The sequence below is a fragment of the Scyliorhinus canicula genome, chromosome 3 (assembly GCF_902713615.1).
Source record: "Scyliorhinus canicula chromosome 3, sScyCan1.1, whole genome shotgun sequence".
Lineage (NCBI taxonomy): Eukaryota > Metazoa > Chordata > Chondrichthyes > Carcharhiniformes > Scyliorhinidae > Scyliorhinus > Scyliorhinus canicula.
Genome location: NC_052148.1, coordinates 271371616 through 271393408, shown reverse-complemented (window position 1 = coordinate 271393408; position 21793 = coordinate 271371616). Strand labels below are relative to the sequence as shown.

General features: G+C 55.4%; 1 protein-coding gene across 4 annotated transcripts in view; it reads left to right on the top strand.

Annotated features, from left to right (window-relative positions):
* Positions 1 to 21793, top strand: part of arhgef38 (Rho guanine nucleotide exchange factor (GEF) 38) — a 130232-nt gene that overhangs the window by 93757 nt on the left and 14682 nt on the right. For 2 of the 4 annotated variants that reach the window (XM_038792814.1, XM_038792813.1), the window contains 2 exons: positions 443 to 781; positions 3605 to 3757. In XM_038792814.1, coding sequence (XP_038648742.1) covers positions 443 to 781; positions 3605 to 3757 — 492 coding nt within the window. The remainder of the gene's footprint in view (positions 1 to 442; positions 782 to 3604; positions 3758 to 21793) is intronic. The other 2 variants (XM_038792815.1, XM_038792816.1) reach the window with 2 other exon arrangements.

The window sequence follows — 21793 nt, the reverse complement described above, 5'->3', positions numbered from 1 at the left end:
TACAGAGATAGGGAGGGTTGTAGGGGCTGGAGAAGGTTACAGGGATTGGGAGGGTTGTAGGGGCTGGAGGAGGTTACAGAGATAGGGAGGGTTGTAGGGGCTGGAGGAGGTTACAGAGATAGGGAGGGTTGTAGGGGCAGGAGGAGGTTACAGAAATAGGGAGTGGTGTAGGGGCAGGAGGAGGTTACAGAGATAGGGAGGGTGTAGGGGCTGGAGGAGGTTGCAGAGATAGGGAGGGTTGTAGGGGCTGGAGGAGGTTGCAGAGATAGGGAGGGTTGTAGGGGCTGGAGGAGGTTACAGGGATAGGGAGGGATGAAGCGTTTAACTCAAAGAAGAACATTTTAAATGTGAGGTGTTCCCAGACTGGGACAGGGTGGGCCAGAATCTGTCCGGGTCGATGTTGAGACAAACACCTTTCTGCCATTTTCTCTTTCCATTTTAGAAAGACCATTTGGAAAGGCTGGTTGTGATGCCGCTTGCTACGTTACAGGTCCTATTTTCAGCCCCTCAGAAGCTGATACAGAAACGCTACGACAAGCTGCTGGATTATGTCAGCTGCCTCAAACAGTCGGAAAGTGTGAGGGACAAACGGGCGGCGGAGGAACTGAACGAGGCAAAGAAAGACTACGAAGCGCTGAATGGTCAGTTGGTGGAGGAGCTTCAGGCATTTAACAAAGCGGCAAAGAAAATTCTAACTAACTGCATCTACTGCTTCATGGCTGTCTTCAGGGACCTCATGACCTCAGCACTAAAGGCCTCTCCATCTGTAAAGAACATCCTGGTGAGTTTCCACCTGTGGGGAGGCGGATTGGTTTAAATAATCTACCCTGAAACCATTTGATTGAAAATTTACTGTTTGCAAATCTCTAGTTCCATTGATAAGCCAATATGCTTATCTGTGAAAGATGTGCTGGCATTGGAGGCAGTCCAGAGAAGGTCCACGAGGTTGATCCCGGGTAGGGAGGGATTCTCGATGAGGGGAGGTTGAGTAGGTCGGGCCTGCAGTCATTGGAGTTGAAGAATGAGAGGCCGACTTGTTGAGACATATCAGATTCTCAGGGGGTTTGACAGGGTCGATGCTCCTCTTGTGGGAGAGTCTAGGACCAGAGGTCATAATGTCAGAATGACAGGTCACCCATTTAAGAGATGAGGAGGGATTTCTTCTCTCCGAGGGAGGTGAATCTGTGGAATTCTTTACCGCAGAGAGCTGTAGAGGCTGGGCCATTCAGTATGCTCAAGGCTGAGACAGACCGATGTTTAATCAGTGAGGGAATCGAGGGTTATGGGGAGCAGGCGGGAAAGTGGAGTTGAAGGTTATCATTTCAGATCAGTCAATATCTCATTCAATGGCGGAGCAGACTGGATGGACTGAATGCCGCACTTCTGCCCCTGCGCCTTACTGTCGTAAGATCTTATGATCTCGTTGAAGTGTTCAAGACAATCAAAAGGATTCAGTAGAGGAGAAAATGTTTATCCTCTGGTGTGGGGTGCAGATTGAGATTTGGATTTATTGTCACGTGTACCGAGGTACAGTGAAAAGTATTATTCTGCATACAGGCCAGGCAGACCGTTCCATACATGAAAAAAAACATAGGACATACGATAGATATACAACGTAAATACATAGACACGGGATATGGTGAAGAGTCTCTCTGGAACGAGGAGAGAGCAACATCTGAGTTAGACCGTTCAAGAGATGGTGTTCGGTAACAATTCTTAACACCAAGCTTACTGATTTTAGTTCCCACAGCCTTACACCAAACACATGGTGCTAAGAAAAGGTTAGTACAGACCTTAATAGAACAGTACAGCACAGAACAGGCCCTTCGGCCCTCGATGTTGTGCCGAGCAATGATCACCCTACTCAAACCCACGTATCCACCCTATACCTGTAACCCAACAACCCCCCCTCTCCTTAACCTTACTTTTTAGGACACTACGGGCAATTTAGCATGGCCAATTCACCTAACCCGCACATCTTTGGACTGTGGGAGGAAACCGGAGCACCCGGAGGAAACCCACGCACACACGGGGAGGACGTGCAGACTCCGCACAGACAGTGACCCAGCCGGGAATCGAACCTGGGACCCTGGAGCTGTGAAGCATTTATGCTAACCACCATGCTACCGTGCTGCCCCTAATAGAGAGAGATTTTACGTGCAGGTACCTACGTGCGCTAAGTCATATTTTGTGACCACACAAACACTTTAATATCTGCAGTACATCTTGTTAACACCCACTGAACCTGTATTACTTTTGACGGGCCCGCCATCCATTACTGAACACTAGGTGGCAGTGTTGGCGCAATCACCAGCTCACATTCGGCGTCTAATGCCATTGTCACAAAATCACACAACACAGCAGGAGGCCATTCGTGCCACCGCGCCCGTGCAGGCTCTTCGGAAACTGACCAATTCATCTCACTAATCCCTGATCTTTCCCCACAATCCAAAGCATTGTTTTTTTTTCCCTCCATACAATTCCCGTTTGAAAGTTCCTATTGAGTCAGCTCCCGCCAGCCTTACAGGCAGTGCCTTCCAGATCGCGACACCTCGCTGCGTAAAACGACATTATCTCCATCGTGTCGCCTGGTCCGGTCGCCTGTCACCTGCCCCCCCCTCCCCCCCTCACCCCCTTCCCCCCCCTCACCCCCCTCACCCCATGTCCAGAAAGCAGCAAGAGGAACCTTCAACTCCTTGTCAGCATCTGACTTCGACTTAGATTTTTGCTTCTTAAATCGTTGAGGATTTCCACTTTACTTTCATTCCCCAAGAATGAGATGAATCAGTGAGCCCAGTGTCAGCGCTGCCTGCAATATGCGTCACAATAGAGACAGTTACATTGCAGCATCAGAGGGAGCTTTTGATCCGTTTAGTTTGAGCTGCTTCCGCTGCAGAGTTTGCGGTTTTGAGCCTTTTCAGCGTTTCCCGATTCCTTCCACCTTCTCGATGAACGCTTGTCTATTTGCACTAAGAGATGGATTTATCACAATCGACACAGGGACCAATGAGGAAAGGTGGAGGCTTTTTTTTATATAACGCAGGCGCTGTGACCTGGAACGCGCTGCGGAAAAGACGATGGATTGAATAGTAACCTCCAAATGGGAATTGGAAAAATACTCGGAAACAAGGTTATGGGGGGGAAAAGGCGACAGGAGTGGGACTGATCGAATAGTTCTTTCAAAGGGCAAGGGCTAGCACAGGCACAATGGGCCGATTGGCCCCCTTCGGTCCCTTTTATTTTAAATTTATTCTTTCGTGGGTGTCGCCAGCATTTGTTGCCCATCCCTAGTTGCCCCTTGGACTGAGTGGCTTGCTCGGCCATTAAGAGTCAACCCAGGGGTGGCACGTAGCCCAGACCGGGTAAGATGGTAGATGGGTATTTACAACAACGGTTTAACCGGTCACTACGACTGAGATTAGCTTTTCAATTCCAGATTATTAGTTGAACTCCGACAGCTACAGCAGTGGGATTTGACCCCACGCACCCAAGCCTGCCCCCCCCCCCCCCCCCCCCCCCCCAGTGACAATTCCACTGCGCCACCATTGCCCCACACTTTGATCAATGCTGCGGAATCATCCCCACTTTTGTTGTCTCGTTCTAGGTTCCCTCGTCGGGCAGCGTTCAGGTCAGGCAGAAGCAAGCCATCGAAGAAATTCACAGCCTGTCGTTTGGTAAAGAATTTGGGTCCCATCGAACGATTGAAAGGAGGGCCAGTTTAGAGGAACGTTTAAAGAAAAGGTCGCCTGCCCCCACGGTTAGTGACCGGTATCCCTATTCATCAACCTGCACAACCACATTTTTATAAATACCAAGGGGAAGCCCAAAATGCCTTCCGTCACGGCTGGTATTTCCAACTCTCGGTGGATGATGCCGACTGTGTTCAGAAAATAAAAGCAGGATTACCGCGGCAGCTGAAGCAAAAATCAGAAGATGCTGGACAATCCCAGCAGGTCTGACAGGGTCTGTGGAGAGAGAAGGGAGCGAACGTTTCCAGTCTGGCTGATTCTCTGTCAGAGCTTGGTGGGAACGGGAAATGGGATGAGATTTCTACTGTCGTGGGCGAGGGGGGGGGGGTGGGGGGGGCGGAGCTGTGGAGCTGGACAGTGATAGGTGGAGATTGACAAAGGTGTCGTGGACAGAAAGACAATTGAACAGGAAAAAAACAAGAGTCCAGGTTTAGGACGCAGTTAGCGTGGTGAATCTCTGTGCCGACAGTGCCATGAATGACTCCGCTATCAAACTGGACATTTTTTTTTCGAGCCTTCACACTTACCTTCACTGTCCAGCTCATCTGGTCAGTGCAGGAGGAGATGGGGGGCTCCATTTTTAAATGCAGCCCCGATCTCTCAATTGCCCCCCACCCCACTGCAGCCTCCGGACCTGCCCAACGCCCCAACTTACCATTTGGGGGGGGGGGTCCTTGAGCCCCCCCCCCCACACCGCACCTCATAAGGGCAGGGCTCACCCAGGCCCAATCCCTGGCATGGGCAATCTGCCACCCGGGCACCTTGACGCTGACAGCCTGGCATCATGGCAGTGCCCTTGTCAGCCTGGCAGTGCCTGGGTGGCACTGTCAGAGTGCCCAGTTAGTAGTGCCACGGTGCCCAGGTAGGAGCAGGAGTGCCAGGTTACCACCCTGTCCAGAGCCCGACCACTCCCGATGAGCTGGGAGACCACACCCCCCCCCCCACCCCCCCCCTCAGGTGCCATTACGCCTGGTCCACGTTTATGTGGCTCAGTGCCCAGTGAGGTCTCCCAGGTTCGGGGGTTCGATTCCAGGCCTTGGGTAAATCTGGTGCAGACATATTTAAATCCCAAGGGTCGCAAATCTCGCGCGAGGCCTCTCGAGATTTAGCGGCCTGGTAACGTCTCGGGCCGGGCCCGACGAGGCCGTACGATCGGGCCAAAGTGGAATGTAAATGGTGGTGATGATGACCATTAAGACCATAATATGGGGGACTTCCGGTTGCGGCTATGCGGAGCTAAGCCGCACGTTCGGCAGCTCCCGCTACTTAAGGACTTTTGGGCCGTTTCGAGGGCCCCAAACGGAGCTGTTTATACGCATCCCGGTGGGGGATGGTGCCTGGAAGAACTTGCCCCACACTATATGGTGCTCACCCGGAGTGGGAAGAAGAAAAAGGCTGCAGTAACTCCCCAAAAAAACGGGGTAAGAAGAACAAAATGGCGGCCGGCACTCCTGCTATTTAAGGACTTTTGGGCCGTTTTGAGGGCCCCAAACGGTGCTGTTTCTACGCATCCTGGTGGGGGAAGGTGCCTGGAAGAACTTGCCCCACATTATATGGTGAAAAAGACTGCAGTAACGCCCCCCAAAAAACGTGAGAAAAAAAACAAAATGGCGGCCGGCGCTCCCGCTATTTAAGGACTTTTGGGCCATTTTGAGGGCCCCAAACGGCGCTGTTGCTACGTATCCCGTTGGGGGAAGGTGCCTGGAAGATCTTGCCCCACACTATCTGGTGAAAAAGGCTGCAGTAACTCCCCCAAAAAAACGGGGGAAGAAAAACAAAATGGCGGCCGGCGCAACACCCGAGGACTGGTGGAAGTGGGCGCAGGAGCAACAGGCCTCGCTCCTACGTTGTTTTGCTGAGCTGAAGGCTGAGCTGCTGGACTCCATGAATGCAACTACGACCAAGCTGCTTGGGACCCAGGTGGCCCAGGAGGTGTCTATCCGGGAGTTGCAGCAGCAGGGCGTTGAAAGAGAGGAGGAGGCCGTGGTCCTCGTTGGGAAAGTGGAGTTGCACGAGGCACTTCATAAAAATTGGCAGGAGCGCTTGGAGGAGCTGGACGTTCGCACGAGGCGAAAGAATCTGAGGATCCTGGGCCTGGCGGAGGGGCTGGAGGGGTCGGATCTCCCGGCGTATGTGACCACGTTGTTGAGCTCGTTGATGGGAGCAGGGTCCTTCCATTTGCCCCTGGAGCTCGAGGGAGCGCACAGAGTGATGGCCAGGAGGCCCAAGGCAGATGAGCCCCCGAGGGCGGTGCTGGTGCGGTTCCATCGATTCAGTGACCGGGAGTGTGTGCTGCGCTGGGCCAAGAAAGAGAGGAGCAGCAAGTGGGAGAATTCGGTGGTGCGAATCTACCAGGACTGGAGTGCGGAGGTGGCTAAGCGGCGGGCCGGGTTCAACCGGACGAAGGCGGTGCTTCATGCTAAGCAGGTCAGGTTTGGAATGCTGCAGCCTGCGCGCCTGTGGGTGACATATAAGGACCGGCACCATTACTTCGAGTTCCCGGAGGAGGCGTGGGCCTTTGTACAGGCGGAGAAGCTGGACTCGAACTAGGGCCTGGGGACATACTTTGGCCGCCGTTGTTTCCGCTGTGGCTGTTTTGTTCCAACTGTTTCAACTTTTTCAACTTCGACATGTGTGTTATGTATGCTGGTTTTCTGTTTGCTCTGGTTACGGGTGGGTTTGTTTGTTGGGCATGATTGTGGGGTAGGTGGGGAATGTTGGGGGTTTGTGTTCTATATGTTCTCTTCTATACGGGGCTGGGGATTGAGGGAAAACTGGATTTTGGGGAACTGCGTCAGAAGGGTGGGGTGTGGCAGTGTGAAAGCGCGGGCTTTCCTCTGGCGGGGGGTGGAGCATGCGGTGGGGGCGGGGCCTCTACAGGTCTTTTTTCCCGCGCTGCAGCAATGAGCTGTGGCAAGAGGGGGATGACCCCATGCCGGGAGGGGATAGGTTTTGGCGGAAGCTGCCGGGGTCAGCAGAAGTCAGCTGACTCGCGGAAGTACCATGGAGGGTGCGTCGCGGCTATGAGGGGTCCTAGCCTGGGGGGGGGGGAGGGGGGTGGGGGGGGATACCGGGTTGCTGCTGGAACGACTAGGAAGGAGCCGATGGGGGCCGGGGGGGGAAGAGGAGAGGCGTTATCGCCATGGGGAACGGGTCGAGCGGGGTGTGCTGGCCTAGGGCGAACATCTGCCAAGCTATGGCTAGTCGGCGGGGGAGAGGGGCGGGTTGCCCTCTGATCCGGCTGATTACCTGGAACGTGAGGGGGCTGAACGGGCCGGTTAAGAGAACCAGGGTGTTCTCCCATCTAAGGGGGTTGAAGGCGGACGTGGCTATGCTCCAGGAGACTCACCTGAAGGTGGCGGACCAGGTCCGTCTGAGGAAGGGGTGGGTGGGGCAGGTTTTTCACTCAGGATTGGACGCGAAGAACCGGGAGGTGGCGATTCTGGTGGGGAAGAGGGTGGCGTTTGAGGTGGCTGAGGTGGTGTCGGACAAGGAGGGCAGATACATCATGGTGAAGGGTAGGCTGCAGGGAGAGACGGTGGTGCTGGTTAATGTATATGCCCCGAATTGGGATGATGCTGGCTTCATGAGGCGCTTGTTGGGCCGCATCCCGGACCTGGAGGCAGGGGGCCTGATCATGGGGGGAGATTTTAACACAGTGCTTGATCCCACACTGGCCCTGTCCAGTTCAAGGACGGGTAGGAGACCGGCGGCGGCCAAAGTGCTGAGGGGATACATGGACCAGATGGGAGGGGTGGATCCCTGGAGGTTCGGGAGGCCGAGGGCGCGGGAGTATTCCTTTTTCTCTCACGTCCATAGGGTTTATTCCCGGATAGACTTTTTTGTCCTGAGCAGGGGATTGATCCCGAGGGTGCAGGATGCCGAGTATTCGGCCATAGCAATTTCAGACCATGCTCCGCACTGGGTTGATCTGGAGATGGGGGAGGCGCGGGACCAGCGCCCGCTCTGGAGCCTGGATGTGGGGCTGCTGGCTGATGAGGAGGTGTGTAGGAGGGTCCGGAGAAGCATTGAGGGGTATCTGGATACCAACGATACGGGGGAGGTCCAGGTGGGGATGGTCTGGGAGGCTCTGAAAGCAGTGATCCGGGGGGAGCTGATCTCCATCCGGGCCCATAGGGAAAGGAGGGAGAGGAAGGAGAGGGAGAGACTGGTGGGAGAGCTTCTGGAGGTGGACAGGAGATATGCAGAGGCACCGGAGGAAGGGTTGCTGGGAGAACGGCGCAGGTTGCAGGCCAATTTTGACTTGTTGACCACCAGAAAGGCGGAGACACAGTGGAGGAGGGCGCAGGGCGCGGTATATGAATATGGAGAGACGGCGAGCAGGATGTTGGCACATCAGCTCCGTAGGCGAGATGCGGCTAGGGAAATTGGGGGAGTGAAGGATGGGGGTGGAAATGTAGTGCAGAAGGGGACAGAAGTAAACGGGGTCTTTAGGGACTTTTACGAGGGATTGTACCGGTCGGAGCCTCCGATGGGGAGAGGGGGGATGGAGAGCTTCATGAACAGGCTATGTTTCCCAAGGGTTCAGGAGGAGCTGGTAGAGGGGCTGGGGGCGCCGATAGAGTTGGAGGAGCTAGTCAGGGGGATCGGACAAATGCAGTCAGGTAAGGCCCCGGGGCCGGACGGGTTCCCGGCAGAATTTTACAAAAAATATGTGGACCTGGTGGGTCCCCTGTTGGTGCGAGCCTTCAATGAGGCATGGGAGGGGGGTGCTTTGCCCCCGACGATGTCGCGGGCACTGATCTCTTTGATCCTAAAACGGGATAAGGACCCCTTGCAGTGCGGATCATACAGGCCTATCTCGCTCCTTAACGTAGACGCTAAGTTGCTGGCAAAGATCCTGGCCACCAGGATAGAGGATTGTGTGCCAGAGGTGATACACGAAGATCAGACAGGATTTGTCAAGGGGCGGCAGCTCAACACGAATGTGCGGAGACTACTCAATGTTATCATGATGCCGTCAGTGGAGGGGGAGGCGGAGATAGTGGTGGCGCTGGATGCAGAGAAAGCGTTTGATAGAGTTGAGTGGGGGTACCTATGGGAGGTGCTGGAGAGGTTTGGATTTGGGGAGGGATTCATCAAATGGGTGAGGCTGCTTTACGCGGCGCCGATGGCGAGTGTAGTCACAAATGGAAGGAGATCGGAGTACTTTAGGCTCTACCGTGGGACCAGGCAGGGTTGCCCCCTGTCCCCCTTGCTCTTTGCACTGGCGATCGAACCTCTGGCTATGGCGTTGAGGGAGTCAGGGAGATGGAGGGGTCTGGTGCGGGGTGGGGAGGAGCACCGGGTATCGCTGTATGCGGACGACCTGCTGTTGTATGTGGCGGATCCAGAGGGGGGAATGCCGGGGGTGATGGAGCTGTTAGCGGAATTTGGGGGCTTCTCGGGCTATAAGCTGAACTTAGGAAAGAGCGAGGTATTTGTAGTGCACCCGGGAGATCAGGAGGAGGGAATTGGGAGGCTCCCCTTCAGGAGGGCAGTGAAGAGTTTCAGGTACCTGGGGGTGCAGGTGGCCAGGAGTTGGGGGGCTCTTCATAAGCTTAACTTCACCAGACTAGTGGAACAGATGGAGGAGGAATTTAAAAGGTGGGACATGGTGCCGCTATCGCTGGCGGGCAGAGTGCAATCCGTCAAAATGACGGTTCTCCTGAGGTTCTTGTTCCTCTTCCAGTGCTTGCCCATCTTTATCCCTAGGGCCTTTTTTAAAAGGGTGACCAGCAGCATCATGGGATTTGTTTGGGCGCATGGCACCCCGAGGGTGAAGAGGGTCTTCTTGGAGCGGAGTAGGGATGGGGGGGGGGCTGGCGTTGCCCAACCTCTCGGGGTACTACTGGGCGGCCAACGTGTCGATGGTGCGTACGTGGGTGATGGAGGGGGAGGGGGCAGCATGGAAACGGATGGAGAGAGCGTCCTGTGGGGATACAAGCCTGGGGGCCCTGGTAACGGCGCCGTGGCCGCTCCCTCCCACGAGGTATACCACGAGTCCGGTGGTGGCGGCTACCCTCAAGATTTGGGGGCACTGGAGGCGACATAGGGGAGAGGTGGGGGGCTCGATGGAGGCTCCGTTAGGGGGGAACCATAGGTTTGTCCCGGGGAACATGGATGGGGGATTTCGGGGATGGTATAGAGCGGGCATTAGACAGCTGAGGGACCTGTTTATCGATGGAAGGTTTGCGAGCCTGGGGGAGTTGGAGGAGAAATTTGGGCTCCCGCCGGGAAACATGTTTAGATATCTGCAGGTAAAGGCATTTGCTTGACGGCAGGTGGAGGGATTCCCTGCGCTCCCCGCGAGGGGGGTGAGTGACAGGGTGCTTTCGGGGGTCTGGGTCGGAGAGGGGAAGATATCCGATATCTACAAGCTTATGCAGGAGGTGGAAGAGGCATCAGTAGAGGAGCTGAAATCGAAGTGGGAGGGGGAACTGGGGGAACAGATCGAAGACGGGACATGGGCTGATGCCCTGGAGAGGGTAAATTCTTCCTCCTCGTGTGCGCGGCTTAGCCTCATCCAATTCAAGGTACTGCATAGGGCCCACATGACTGGGACGAGGATGAGTAGGTTCTTTGGGGGTAAAGATAGGTGTGTCAGGTGCTCGGGGAGACCAGCGAACCATGCCCATATGTTCTGGGCATGCCCGGCATTGGAGGAGTTCTGGAAGGGGGTGGCGAGGACGGTGTCAAGGGTGGTGGGATCCAGGGTCAAGCCAGGATGGGGACTCGCGATCTTTGGGGTTGGGGTAGAGCCGGGAGTGCAGGAGGCGAAAGAGGCCGGTGTGCTGGCCTTTGCGTCCCTAGTAGCCCGGCGAAGGATTTTGCTACAGTGGAAGGACGCGAGGCCCCCAAGCGTGGAGACCTGGATCAATGACATGGCGGGCTTCATTAAGCTTGAGAAGGTTAAATTCGCCCTGAGAGGATCGGTGCAAGGGTTCTTTAAACGGTGGCAACCTTTCCTCGACTTTCTGGCTCAACGATAGGGTACTGGGACAGTAGCAGCAGCAACCCGGGGGGGGTGGGGACGTTGATTATGTTTGCTTATTTTATTTAAATTTGATTGATTTAATTTTAATTTATGGTTAAGTTCTCTTCTGGGGGGGGGGGGGGGTGGGGGGAGTGTGATACATGTGATGTTACGGTATGGGGGGGATTGTGGGTGCTATGGGGCTGTTAGTTGCATATTACTGCTTGTTGCTATACTTGTTATATCTTTATATTTTCTGTAAAAAATTCCAATAAAAATTATTTTAAAAAAAAAAGACTATACAGTAGTCGCCCTTTATAACGCGGGTGTTGGTCCAAGGCAGCCACCCGCGTTGTATCCGAGCCGCGGATATCCATGATGGGGGTTTTAAATTTATTTTAAAATCTATGCTAGCGCTTCCCATTGTGAGTCTACGGGGGGCGGGGGGAGAGGTCAGACCCCCGTAGACTCACAATGGGAAGCGCTAGCATAGATTTTTAAATAAATTTAAAACCCCCATCGTGGACCTAATTAAAACAGTGTCAATTTCAGCGGCCGGCTGATTGTTTCAGTGAGAGAGCAGCTTCCCTCTCCGGATCAAAGTGAGCCGGCCGCTGAAATTGACACTGCCGGCTGATTGGAGGGAGAGAGCAGAGAACACAGGAGGAGGTCATACGGGCCTCTGCAAGACCAGCATGGTCTCACATCGCCCCTCCCCTCTGTAGCTGGGGTTCAGGCTGTGGCTGCTGGGGTACAGGCTGTGGCTGCTGGGGTACAGGCTGTGGCTGCTGGGGTACAGGCCGTGGCTGCTGGGGTACAGGCCGTGGCTGCTGGGGTTCAGGCTGTGGCTGCTGGGGTACTGTGGCTGCTGGGGTACAGGCTGTGGCTGCTGGGGTACAGGCTGTGGCTGCTGGGGTACAGGCTGTGGCTGCTGGGGTACAGGCCGTGGCTGCTGGGGTACAGGCCGTGGCTGCTGGGGTACTGATTGGAGGGAGAGAGCAGCCGGCAGTGTCAATTTCAGCGGCCGGCTGATTGTTTCAGTGAGAGAGCAGCTTCCCTCTCCGGATCAAAGTGAGCCGGCCGCTGAAATTGACACTGCCGGCTGATTGGAGGGAGAGAGCAGAGAACACAGGAGGAGGTCATACGGGCCTCTGCAAGACCAGCATGGTCTCACATCGCCCCTCCCCTCTGTAGCTGGGGTACAGGCTGTGGCTGCTGGGGTACAGGCTGTGGCTGCTGGGCTTCAGGCTGTGGCTGCTGGACTTCAGGCTGTGGCTGCTGGGGTACAGGCTGTGGCTGCTGGGGTACAGGCTGTGGCTGCTGGGCTTCAGGCTGTGGCTGCTGGACTTCAGGTTGTGGCTGCTGGACTTCAGGTTGTGGCTGCTGGGGTACAGGCTGTGGCTCCTGGGGTACAGGCTGTGGCTCCTGGGGTACAGGCTGTGGCTGCTGGGGTACTGTGGCTGCTGGGGTACAGGCTGTGGCTGCTGGGGTACTGTGGCTGCTGGGGTACAGGCTGTGGCTGCTGGGGTACAGGCCGTGGCTGCTGGGCTTCAGGCTCTGGCTGCTGGGGTACTGTGGCTGCTGGGGTACAGGCTGTGGCTGCTGGGGTACAGGCCGTGGCTGCTGGGCTTCAGGCTCTGGCTGCTGGGGTACTGTGGCTGCTGGGGTACAGGCTGTGGCTGCTGGGGTACAGGCTGTGGCTGCTGGGCTTCAGGCTGTGGCTGCTGGGGTACTGTGGCTGCTGGGGTACAGGCTGTAGCTGCTGGGGTTCAGGCTGTGGCTCCTGGGGTACAGGCTGTGGCTGCTGGGGTACTGTGGCTGCTGGGGTACAGGCTGTGGCTGCTGGGGTACAGGCTGTGGCTGCTGGGGTACAGGCCGTGGCTGCTGGGGTACAGGCCGTGGCTGCTGGGGTTCAGGCTGTGGCTGCTGGGGTACTGTGGCTGCTGGGGTACAGGCTGTGGCTGCTGGGGTACAGGCCGTGGCTGCTGGGGTACAGGCTGTGGCTGCTGGGCTTCAGGCTGTGGCTGCTGGGGTACTGTGGCTGCTGGGGTACAGGCTGTGGCTGCTGGGGTACAGGCTGTGGCTGCTGGGCTTCAGGCTGTGGCTGCTGGGGTACAGGCTGTGGCTGCTGGGCTTCAGGCTGTGGCTGCTGGGGTACAGGCTGTGGCTGCTGGGGTACAGGCTGTGGCTGCTGGGGTACAGGCTGTGGCTGCTGGGCTTCAGGCTGTGGCTGCTGGGGTACAGGCTGTGGCTGCTGGGCTTCAGGCTGTGGCTGCTGGGGTACAGGCTGTGGCTGCTGGGCTTCAGGCTATGGCTGCTGGGGTACTGTGGCTGCTGGGGTATAGGCTGTGGCTGCTGGGGTACTGTGGCTGCTGGGGTACAGGCTGTGGCTGCTGGGGTACAGGCTGTGGCTGCTGGGGTACAGGCCGTGGCTGCTGGGCTTCAGGCTCTGGCTGCTGGGGTACTGTGGCTGCTGGGGTACAGGCTGTGGCTGCTGGGGTACAGGCTGTGGCTGCTGGGCTTGAGGCTGTGGCTGCTGGGGTACTGTGGCTGCTGGGGTACAGGCTGTAGCTGCTGGGGTTCAGGCTGTGGCTCCTGGGGTACAGGCTGTAGGCTGCTGGGGTACTGTGGCTGCTGGGGTACAGGCTGTGGCTGCTGGGGGTAACAGGCTGTGGCTGCTGGGGTACAGGCCGTGGCTGCTGGGGTACAGGCCGTGGCTGCTGGGGTTCAGGCTGTGGCTGCTGGGGTACTGTGGCTGCTGGGGTACAGGCTGTGGCTGCTGGGGTACAGGCCGTGGCTGCTGGGGTACAGGCTGTGGCTGCTGGGCTTCAGGCTGTGGCTGCTGGGGTACTGTGGCTGCTGGGGTACAGGCTGTGGCTGCTGGGGTACAGGCTGTGGCTGCTGGGCTTCAGGCTGTGGCTGCTGGGGTACAGGCTGTGGCTGCTGGGCTTCAGGCTGTGGCTGCTGGGGTACAGGCTGTGGCTGCTGGGGTACAGGCTGTGGCTGCTGGGCTTCAGGCTGTGGCTGCTGGGTACAGGCTGTGGCTGCTGGGCTTCAGGCTGTGGCTGCTGGGGTACAGGCTGTGGCTGCTGGGCTTCAGGCTATGGCTGCTGGGGTACTGTGGCTGCTGGGGTACAGGCTGTGGCTCCTGGGGTACAGGCTGTGGCTGCTGGGGTACTGTGGCTGCTGGGGTACAGGCTGTGGCTGCTGGGGTACAGGCTGTGGCTGCTGGGGTACAGGCCGTGGCTGCTGGGGTACAGGCCGTGGCTGCTGGGGTTCAGGCTGTGGCTGCTGGGGTACTGTGGCTGCTGGGGTACAGGCTGTGGCTGCTGGGGTACAGGCTGTAGCTGCTGGGGTACAGGCTGTGGCTCCTGGGGTACAGGCCGTGGCTGCTGGGGTACAGGCCGTGGCTGCTGGGGTACTGATTGGAGGGAGAGAGCAGCCGGCAGTGTCAATTTCAGCGGCCGGCTGATTGTTTCAGTGAGAGAGCAGCTTCCCTCTCCGGATCAAAGTGAGCCGGCCGCTGAAATTGACACAACTGACAGTTGGGGTCCATAAGCCCCCCTGCGGTATATCGCGAACCGCGGTATTGCGGAGCGCGGTATAACGGGGGACTACTGTAATATGCAGGAGCAGAATTAGACCATTCGGCCCATCGAGTCTGCTCCGCCATTCGATCATGGCTGCTGATATGTTCCTGTTCCCCATTCTCCTGTCCCCTAATTCCCTCATTAATCAAGAAATCCCCGTTTTATTCAAGAACACCGGATTTGTGTTTGAGGCGCTGTTATCTACAGGGCTACCATCAAGAGCAGGATGGTGCAATTCAGCAAGAATAGTTATTTCTTAGGAGCAGGAGTCGGCAATTTAGCCTCTCGAGCCCACTCCACCATTCAGGATGATCATGGCTGATCCCATTATGGCCTCAACTCCACCGTCTGCCTGTTCTCCATAACCCTTCTACCCAGTACCAATTAAACATCTGTCTGACTCCTCCTTAAATTTACTCACTGTCCCAGCATCCACCGGGGGTAGAGAATTAAACAGATTCACGACCTTTGGGAGAAATAGTTTCTCCTCAAATCTGTTTTAAATTTGCTACCCCTTATCCTGAGACTACGACCTCTCGTTCCAGACGAAATGACGAAGATAGTGGCACATTAAGAGATTAGAATGTGCTAATGGCAGAACAGGGGTCAGCAGTGTGTCGAAGGACAACTTAGGACAGGGAACGGATGGCCCTAGTGGGGTGGGGGGGAGACAGTGGTGAGGGGGAAACGGGTCGATGTGGAGTGAGTTCACAGTCTGAAGTTGTTGAAATTGTCGAACTCAATGTTCACGGGCCATACTGGGGCGGGTTAGTGCACCTGAAGCACTATTGGGAGTCTAAGATGGGAGCTCAGGTGCCTGCAGGGACCCTGAGTCCTGGAATCTCCCTCCCTGAAGCTCCCGTCCTCTCCAACTCTCTCACCCTACTTCAGAGAGTCGTGAATACCGCCCAGTCCATCACACGAACTTGCCTCCCATCCATGGACTCCATCTACACCTCCCGCTGCCTGGGGAAAGCGGGCAGCATAATCAAGGATCCCTCCCACCCGGCTTACTCACTTTTCCAACTTCTTCCATCGGGCAGGAGATTCAGAAGTCTGAGAACACGGACGAACAGACTCAAAAACAGCTTCTTCCCCACTGTCACCAGACTCATAAATGACCCTCTTATTGACTGACCTCATTAACACTCCGCCCTGTATGCTTCATCCGATGCCAATGCTTATGTAGTTACATTGCATATCTTGTGTTGCCCTATTATGTATTCTCATGTATTTTCTTGAATTTTGTTTAATTCCCTTTTCTTCCCATGTACTGAATGATCTGTTGAGCTGCTTGCAGAAAAATACTTTTCACTGTACCTCGGTACACGTGACAATAAACAAATCCAATCCAATCCAATCCAATCCCCTGTACAGATGCTCCTTAAGTATTAGGTCAAACTTTTGATCACCTGATCCAATCTCTCCTACTGTGGTTGGATCTCCGGTTTTATTTGACAATGCTCTTGTGAAGCACACTGGGAAGTTTCACGTTGCTAAGTGTGCAGGAGGAATAAAAGCTGCCGTTCATGTTTTCCTTCATCAGTTTCTTCCATGGTATTTAATCACTTAACTGAGCTCAAAGGACAAAGGTTGCAGCCAGACAGGGTAACGTGACCGACAGTTCCATATTTCTAACATGTGACTCACAGCTGCCTCCTTCTCAGGGGCATTGACCCTGTTCCTCTTCTCCTTTCACTTGAACTTTTACTTATTTTTATTGGGCTTGTTTGGGAAAATATGCCCCGTCATCTGAAAGCTCAGGAACTCCCTCCCTGCGAAAAAGCTGACCTCACTAAAAACTTTCAGAACTGAGATGAGTAAGATTTTTGTTGGATAAGGGTTTTGGAACAAAGTCAGTACACATTGCGAAAATACAGGGCAGCCGCCAGCTCACTGTGAGGTGAAAGAGGCTTGAGGGGCTGAATGGTCTCCTCACGTTCTTATGAACCCCAACACCTTGGCTAGTGGATCATTCCCAATCTTCATTGATGCTTTTCCTGAAACATGTTCTACATAGAGATTTGACCGTTTGTATTTATGGCCAGAAGTTTATGGGCCCATTGAATCCACAGCAGCACCCCAAAATCCCCCCCCCCCAAAATCCCCCCCCCCCCAAAATCCCCCCCCCCCCAAAATCCCCCCCCCCAAAATCCCCCCCCCCCAAAATCCCCCCCCCCCAAATCCCCCCCCCCCAAAATCCCCCCCCCAAAATCCCCCCCCCCAAAATCCCCCCCCCCAAAATCCCCCCCCCCCAAAATCCCCCCCCCCCCCCAACCCCCAACGCACCACAACACTGCCACCCCTCCCACCTCCCAAAGACAATGTAGGTGGAGGGGGAGGGGGTCAGTAAGATTGGGTGATATCCAGACATGCCGGTCCCAGCATCTCCCCACCCTGCCCACCGTCGCTGCAATTCTAATGGTGGCCAGAGAGGCACCAGGCCACGAGCTCGCCCGCTGGTCCATTGAGAACCGTAAGTGACCAATTGATGGCCACTTAAGGGCCTCCACCCATGTGCCAATGGGAGGCTCTTCCCAGGTATCCTCCCCCCCCCCCCACCCCCCCCAAATCTTATCCAGCCCGCAGCCCGGCGCCTCAACCCCCGCGCGGACCAGGGGCTGCAAACGTGACCCCGGAAAGACCCCGGACTCGGCTTCATGCTTCTCCTTGGGGCTTATTACAGTCCCAGCAATGGCCGGCAACTCCCCCCCCCCCCAACCAGTGATGGAGCACCAGGCTGCAGGCTAGGCCAGCCAATCGCAGGCGGACATGCCTTTGACATTGCTGCCTGGTGTGGGGAGCCTGTGCCCAGTGTGAAATTCAGCCCCGGGCTCCTTTATTTATAAAAAATATTTTCATTAAACTTTTGTCATTTTATACAAAAAAAACACACAAAATTTCCAAACAGGAAAAGTAAACAGAAAGAATGAAATAAACCAACAAATCCCCCCCCCATTGCTCTCTCCTCCCCCCTCCCCATTGCTCTCCTCCCCCCCGCCCCACCCTCCCCCCCATTGCTCTCTCCCCTCCCCCCCATTGCTCTCTCCTCCCCCCCTCCCCATTGCTCTCCTCCCCCCCTCCCCCCCCCCATTGCTCTCTCCTCCCCCCACCCCCCCGCCCCAATAGCTGACAGTGGCCAATTCCTTAAATACAATATAAACAGTTGCCATCTCCGGTAGAACCCTTCAATTAACCCCCCCCCCCTCACTGTGTATTTGACCTTTTCAAGGTGACCTTCTCAAGGTGACCTTCTCAAGGTGCAAAAGCTCCATTAAGTCACCAGGCCAGGCCAAGGCACACGGTGGCACCATCAGGATTTGCCTCCGGGCAACCAGCAAGGCCAAGGCCAGGACATCGGCCCCCACCCCCGTCTGCAGCTCCGGCAGCCCCGACCTCCCAGATATGGCCGCTCGGAGAGAGGGCTCCAGCTCAACGTTCAGGATTGGCGGCATGGTGCTGAAAAGGGAAACCCAAAAGACCCACAAGCTTGGGGACAAGACCGGAGTATGTGTGTGTGGTTAGCGGGCTCCTCAAACTGCGCTCCCCTCACCCCTCCCGCAAAGAAAGGGACTCATTCTGGCTGTAATGAGGTGTTCCCTAAACTCGACCTTGATCAGGCTCATCCTCGCATATGATGACCTATCGTTCACCCTGCGGAGGGTCTCACTCCAGGGGAGGCAGTGACACAGTGTGGTGTTGTCACTGAACTAATAACCCAGAGACCCAAAATCCCGCCATGACAGATGGTGGAATTTGAATTTTTAAAAAACCTGGTATGAAAAGTCTAATGGTGACGATGAATCGATTGTCGTAAAAACCCGTCTGATTCACTAATCTCCTTTAGGGAAGGAAATCTATCATCCTTACTCGGTCTGGCCTACACGTGACTCCAGACCCACAGCAATGTGGTTGACTCTTGACTACCTCAGGGATTGGCAATAAATGCTGGTCCAGCCAGCGACGCCCACATCCCTTGAACAAATTAACAAAAACCGCCTCCAATATAGGCCCCCAGCTCCTCCTCCCATTTGGCCTTCACCCCTTCCACCAAAACCAGATCCTCCCCCAAACTCCGTCCTGATAGCAAGGTTGACGGCGGTGCGGCCAGAAGGTCGGGAATGTCCGTCGAGCAAAATTTCGAACCTGGAGGTAACTAAATGCGTCCCAGCCCAGGAGCCTGACTTTCTCCATCACCTCTTCCAGGCTGGCAAACCGCCCCTCCAGGAATGAATCCCTCGCTTTCTCCACAACCTCCATTTTCCACCCCTCAAAGGTGACAGCCAACTTCGCCAGCTCAAATAGATGGTTCCTGCCAATGGGGGTCAACCTTGACGTTGACCCCAACTCGCAGTTGTTCCCTCATATTTTTACAGTGAAGAGAATCACCGGATTCAACAAATATTCTGCCGGAGCAAACGGCCAACTGGGTGTAGGTGTGGAGCGGAGTCCCCGGGGTCCACTTGGGTGTGGGTGGAGTCTGGACCGTGTAGAGGGTCCAGTTTGGGGGGCAGTGGTAATGGCACGTTACCACTGCCCCCCAAACTGGACCCTCTACACGGTCCAGACTCCACCCACACCCAAGTGGACCCCGGGGACTCCGCTCCACACCTACACCCTCTCCCAGCGGCATTCCCCTCCGATGGTCGATCCATCTGCAAGATCCCCCTCTGAATCCTCAGGGGATTTCCCACTCAAATGAAACCCGATAAACTGCTCAATTCTCCAATAAAATGACTTGGGTAAAAATACCAGAATATACTGAAATAAGAACAAGAATCGCAGTGAGATATTCACCTTGATGGATCGAACCTGGCCCACCAAGGACAATGGGACAACGGTCAACCTTCACCCTTCCCGCTGGGCTGGTAAAATTCAATTTACATAGCCGTGCCCAATCCCGTGCCACTGGACCCCCAAATACCGTAAACTAGACCCTGCCAGGCGGAAAGGTAGATCCCCCCCCCCCCCCACCAGACCACCCCCCCACAACAAAGTGTCGACCACAAAGTGTCGACCACAAAATATTCACTAAATTTAACTTGTATCCATAGAAGGAGCCAAAGTTCTTCAATAAACTCATTATGTGCCCCATAACTGGCCCCAGAACCCACACGTATAGCAGAGGGTCTTCCGCATACAGGGACACCCTGGTGTTGCACCCCACCCTTAACTATCCCTCTCCGCTAACTTGAAGCCCTCAGGGCAATACCCGACGCAAACAGGAGGGGAGACACAGCCCTCAACGTTTTGCCCAGCTGGTCTCTGATGCGGCCCAAAGTCTCCTCCATGGCAGCTTTAAAAGACTCCTTCATCTGTAGGAGAGGTTTCCAGACCTGTATCAACACTATGATCAGGAGTTAATCATAGAATTTACAGCGCAGAAGGAGGCCATTCGGCCCATCGAGTCTGCACCGGCTCTTGGAAAGAGCACCCTACCCAAGGTCAACACCTCCACCTTATCCCCATAACCCAGCAACCCCACCCAACACTAAGGGCAATTTTGGACACTAAGGGCAATTTATCATGGCCAATCCACCTAACCTGCACATCTTTGGACTGTGGGAGAAAACCGGAGCACCCGGAGGAAACCCACGCACACACGGGGAGGATGTGCAGACTCCACACAGACTGTGACCCAAGCCGGAATCGAACCTGGGACCCTGGCGCTGTGAAGCGATTGTGCTATCCACAAGGCTACCATACTGTGTATTGATTCAGCTTCCACCTGGGGTTATTCCCTGTGGCTCAGCTCAGTACAGAGAGGAACAAAAACACCACAACGTGGACAAGATAACTATTTAATCAAGCTTGTTCCGTGTACACAGAGAACAGACTGGATATCGGCCAAGACCTGTTCTGCCGAACAAAGACCCGGACACAGGAATTATACAACATTTAAAATCAATAGCCCACCCCAGTTGAACGCGATCCAATCCCTGAAGCTGCTACTTTTTAAAAAATAAATTTAGAGTACCCAATTATTTTTTCCAATTAAGGGGCAATTTATCGTGGCCAATCCACCCACCCTGCACATCTTTGGGTTGTTGGGGCGAAACCCACGCAGACACGGGGAGAATGTGCAAACTCCACACGGACAGTGACCCAGAGCCAGGATCGAACCTGGGACCTCGGCGCTGTGAGGCAGCAGTGCTAACCACTAGGCCACCGTACTGCCCGAAGCTGCTACTTTTAAACTTATCCAACACAATTGCAAACAGTGTTTAAACTTCACCCAATAGAATCGCAAGCAACCCATGGTTGATCCTCATCCTGACAGTTGTGTACAATCCCAGCAGCCTGAGCTGACTGTTTGTGAGAAACAGAACAACAGAACCAGCACCCTGAATTGTTTCACAAAGACAAGGGCCGGGATTCTCCCCTACCCGGCGGGGCGGGGGGTCCCGGCGGGATGGAGTGTCGGAAACCACTCCGGTGTCAGGCCGCCCCAAAGGTGCGGATTTCTCCGGATTTCTCTGCACCTTTAGGGGCCAGGCCGTCACCTTGAGGGGCTAGGCCCGTGGCGGAGTGGTTCCTGTCCCGCCGGCTGGCGTGGAAGGCCTTTGGCGCCACGCCAGCCGGGGCCGAAGGAACTTCGCCGGCCGGCGGAAGTCCGTGCATGCGCGGGGGGGGGGGGGGGGGGGGGGGGGGGGTCACCTCTGCGTCGGCCATGGTGGAGAGAGAGAGAGAGGCTATGGCCGATGTGGAAGGGAAAGAGTGCCCACATGGCACAGGCCCGCCCGCGGATCGGTGGGCCCCGATTCAGTTTGAAGAGGTATTATTGCTGAACCCCCCCCCCCCCCTTCATCAGCTGGGGGCTGGTTTAGCACACTGGGCTAAATCGCTGGCTTTGAAAGCAGACCCAGGCAGGCCAGCAGCACGGTTCAATTCCCGTAACAGCCTCCCCGGACAGGCGCCGGAATGTGGCGACTAGGGGCTTTTCACAGTAACTTCATTTGATGCCTACTCGTGACAAGAAGTCATTTTCATTCTCTGCCTTGCCTTGTCTGTCCGTCTGCTTCCCAAACCTTTCTAGTTCTTGCGCCATCACCACAGCGAGCGTGTCCACCGTGATGGGTGCGGCCACCTCTTCCCTCACATTCCTTCGTCGGGCTACCAGACTGCGGTTTCTTCCCAGTGGGCTTTTCCATCGAGACTTTCGACATAATTCCGTCGCCTAACCGTTACCTTGTTCGGCCAGCTGGGTTTGAGCACAGAACTCCCCCGGAAAACAGGCAAAATGGATCCAAAAAAACAAATTGCCTGGGAGCCACCTTTTGTGCGGCTTGCTCTGGTGTGACGTCACTAGAAGTCTCCGCAAGTTGCTTTCTGATTTCACAAGTTTACTGCGCTGTGATATTTACACTCATCCGTCCTCTAGATTGTGCATAACTCTCAGGTAGAAATGCTTGAAACGGTGCATCCTTAACCCCCAGCTTTCCATCAATCCCATCGGGGGAGACTCATATGTACGTCAT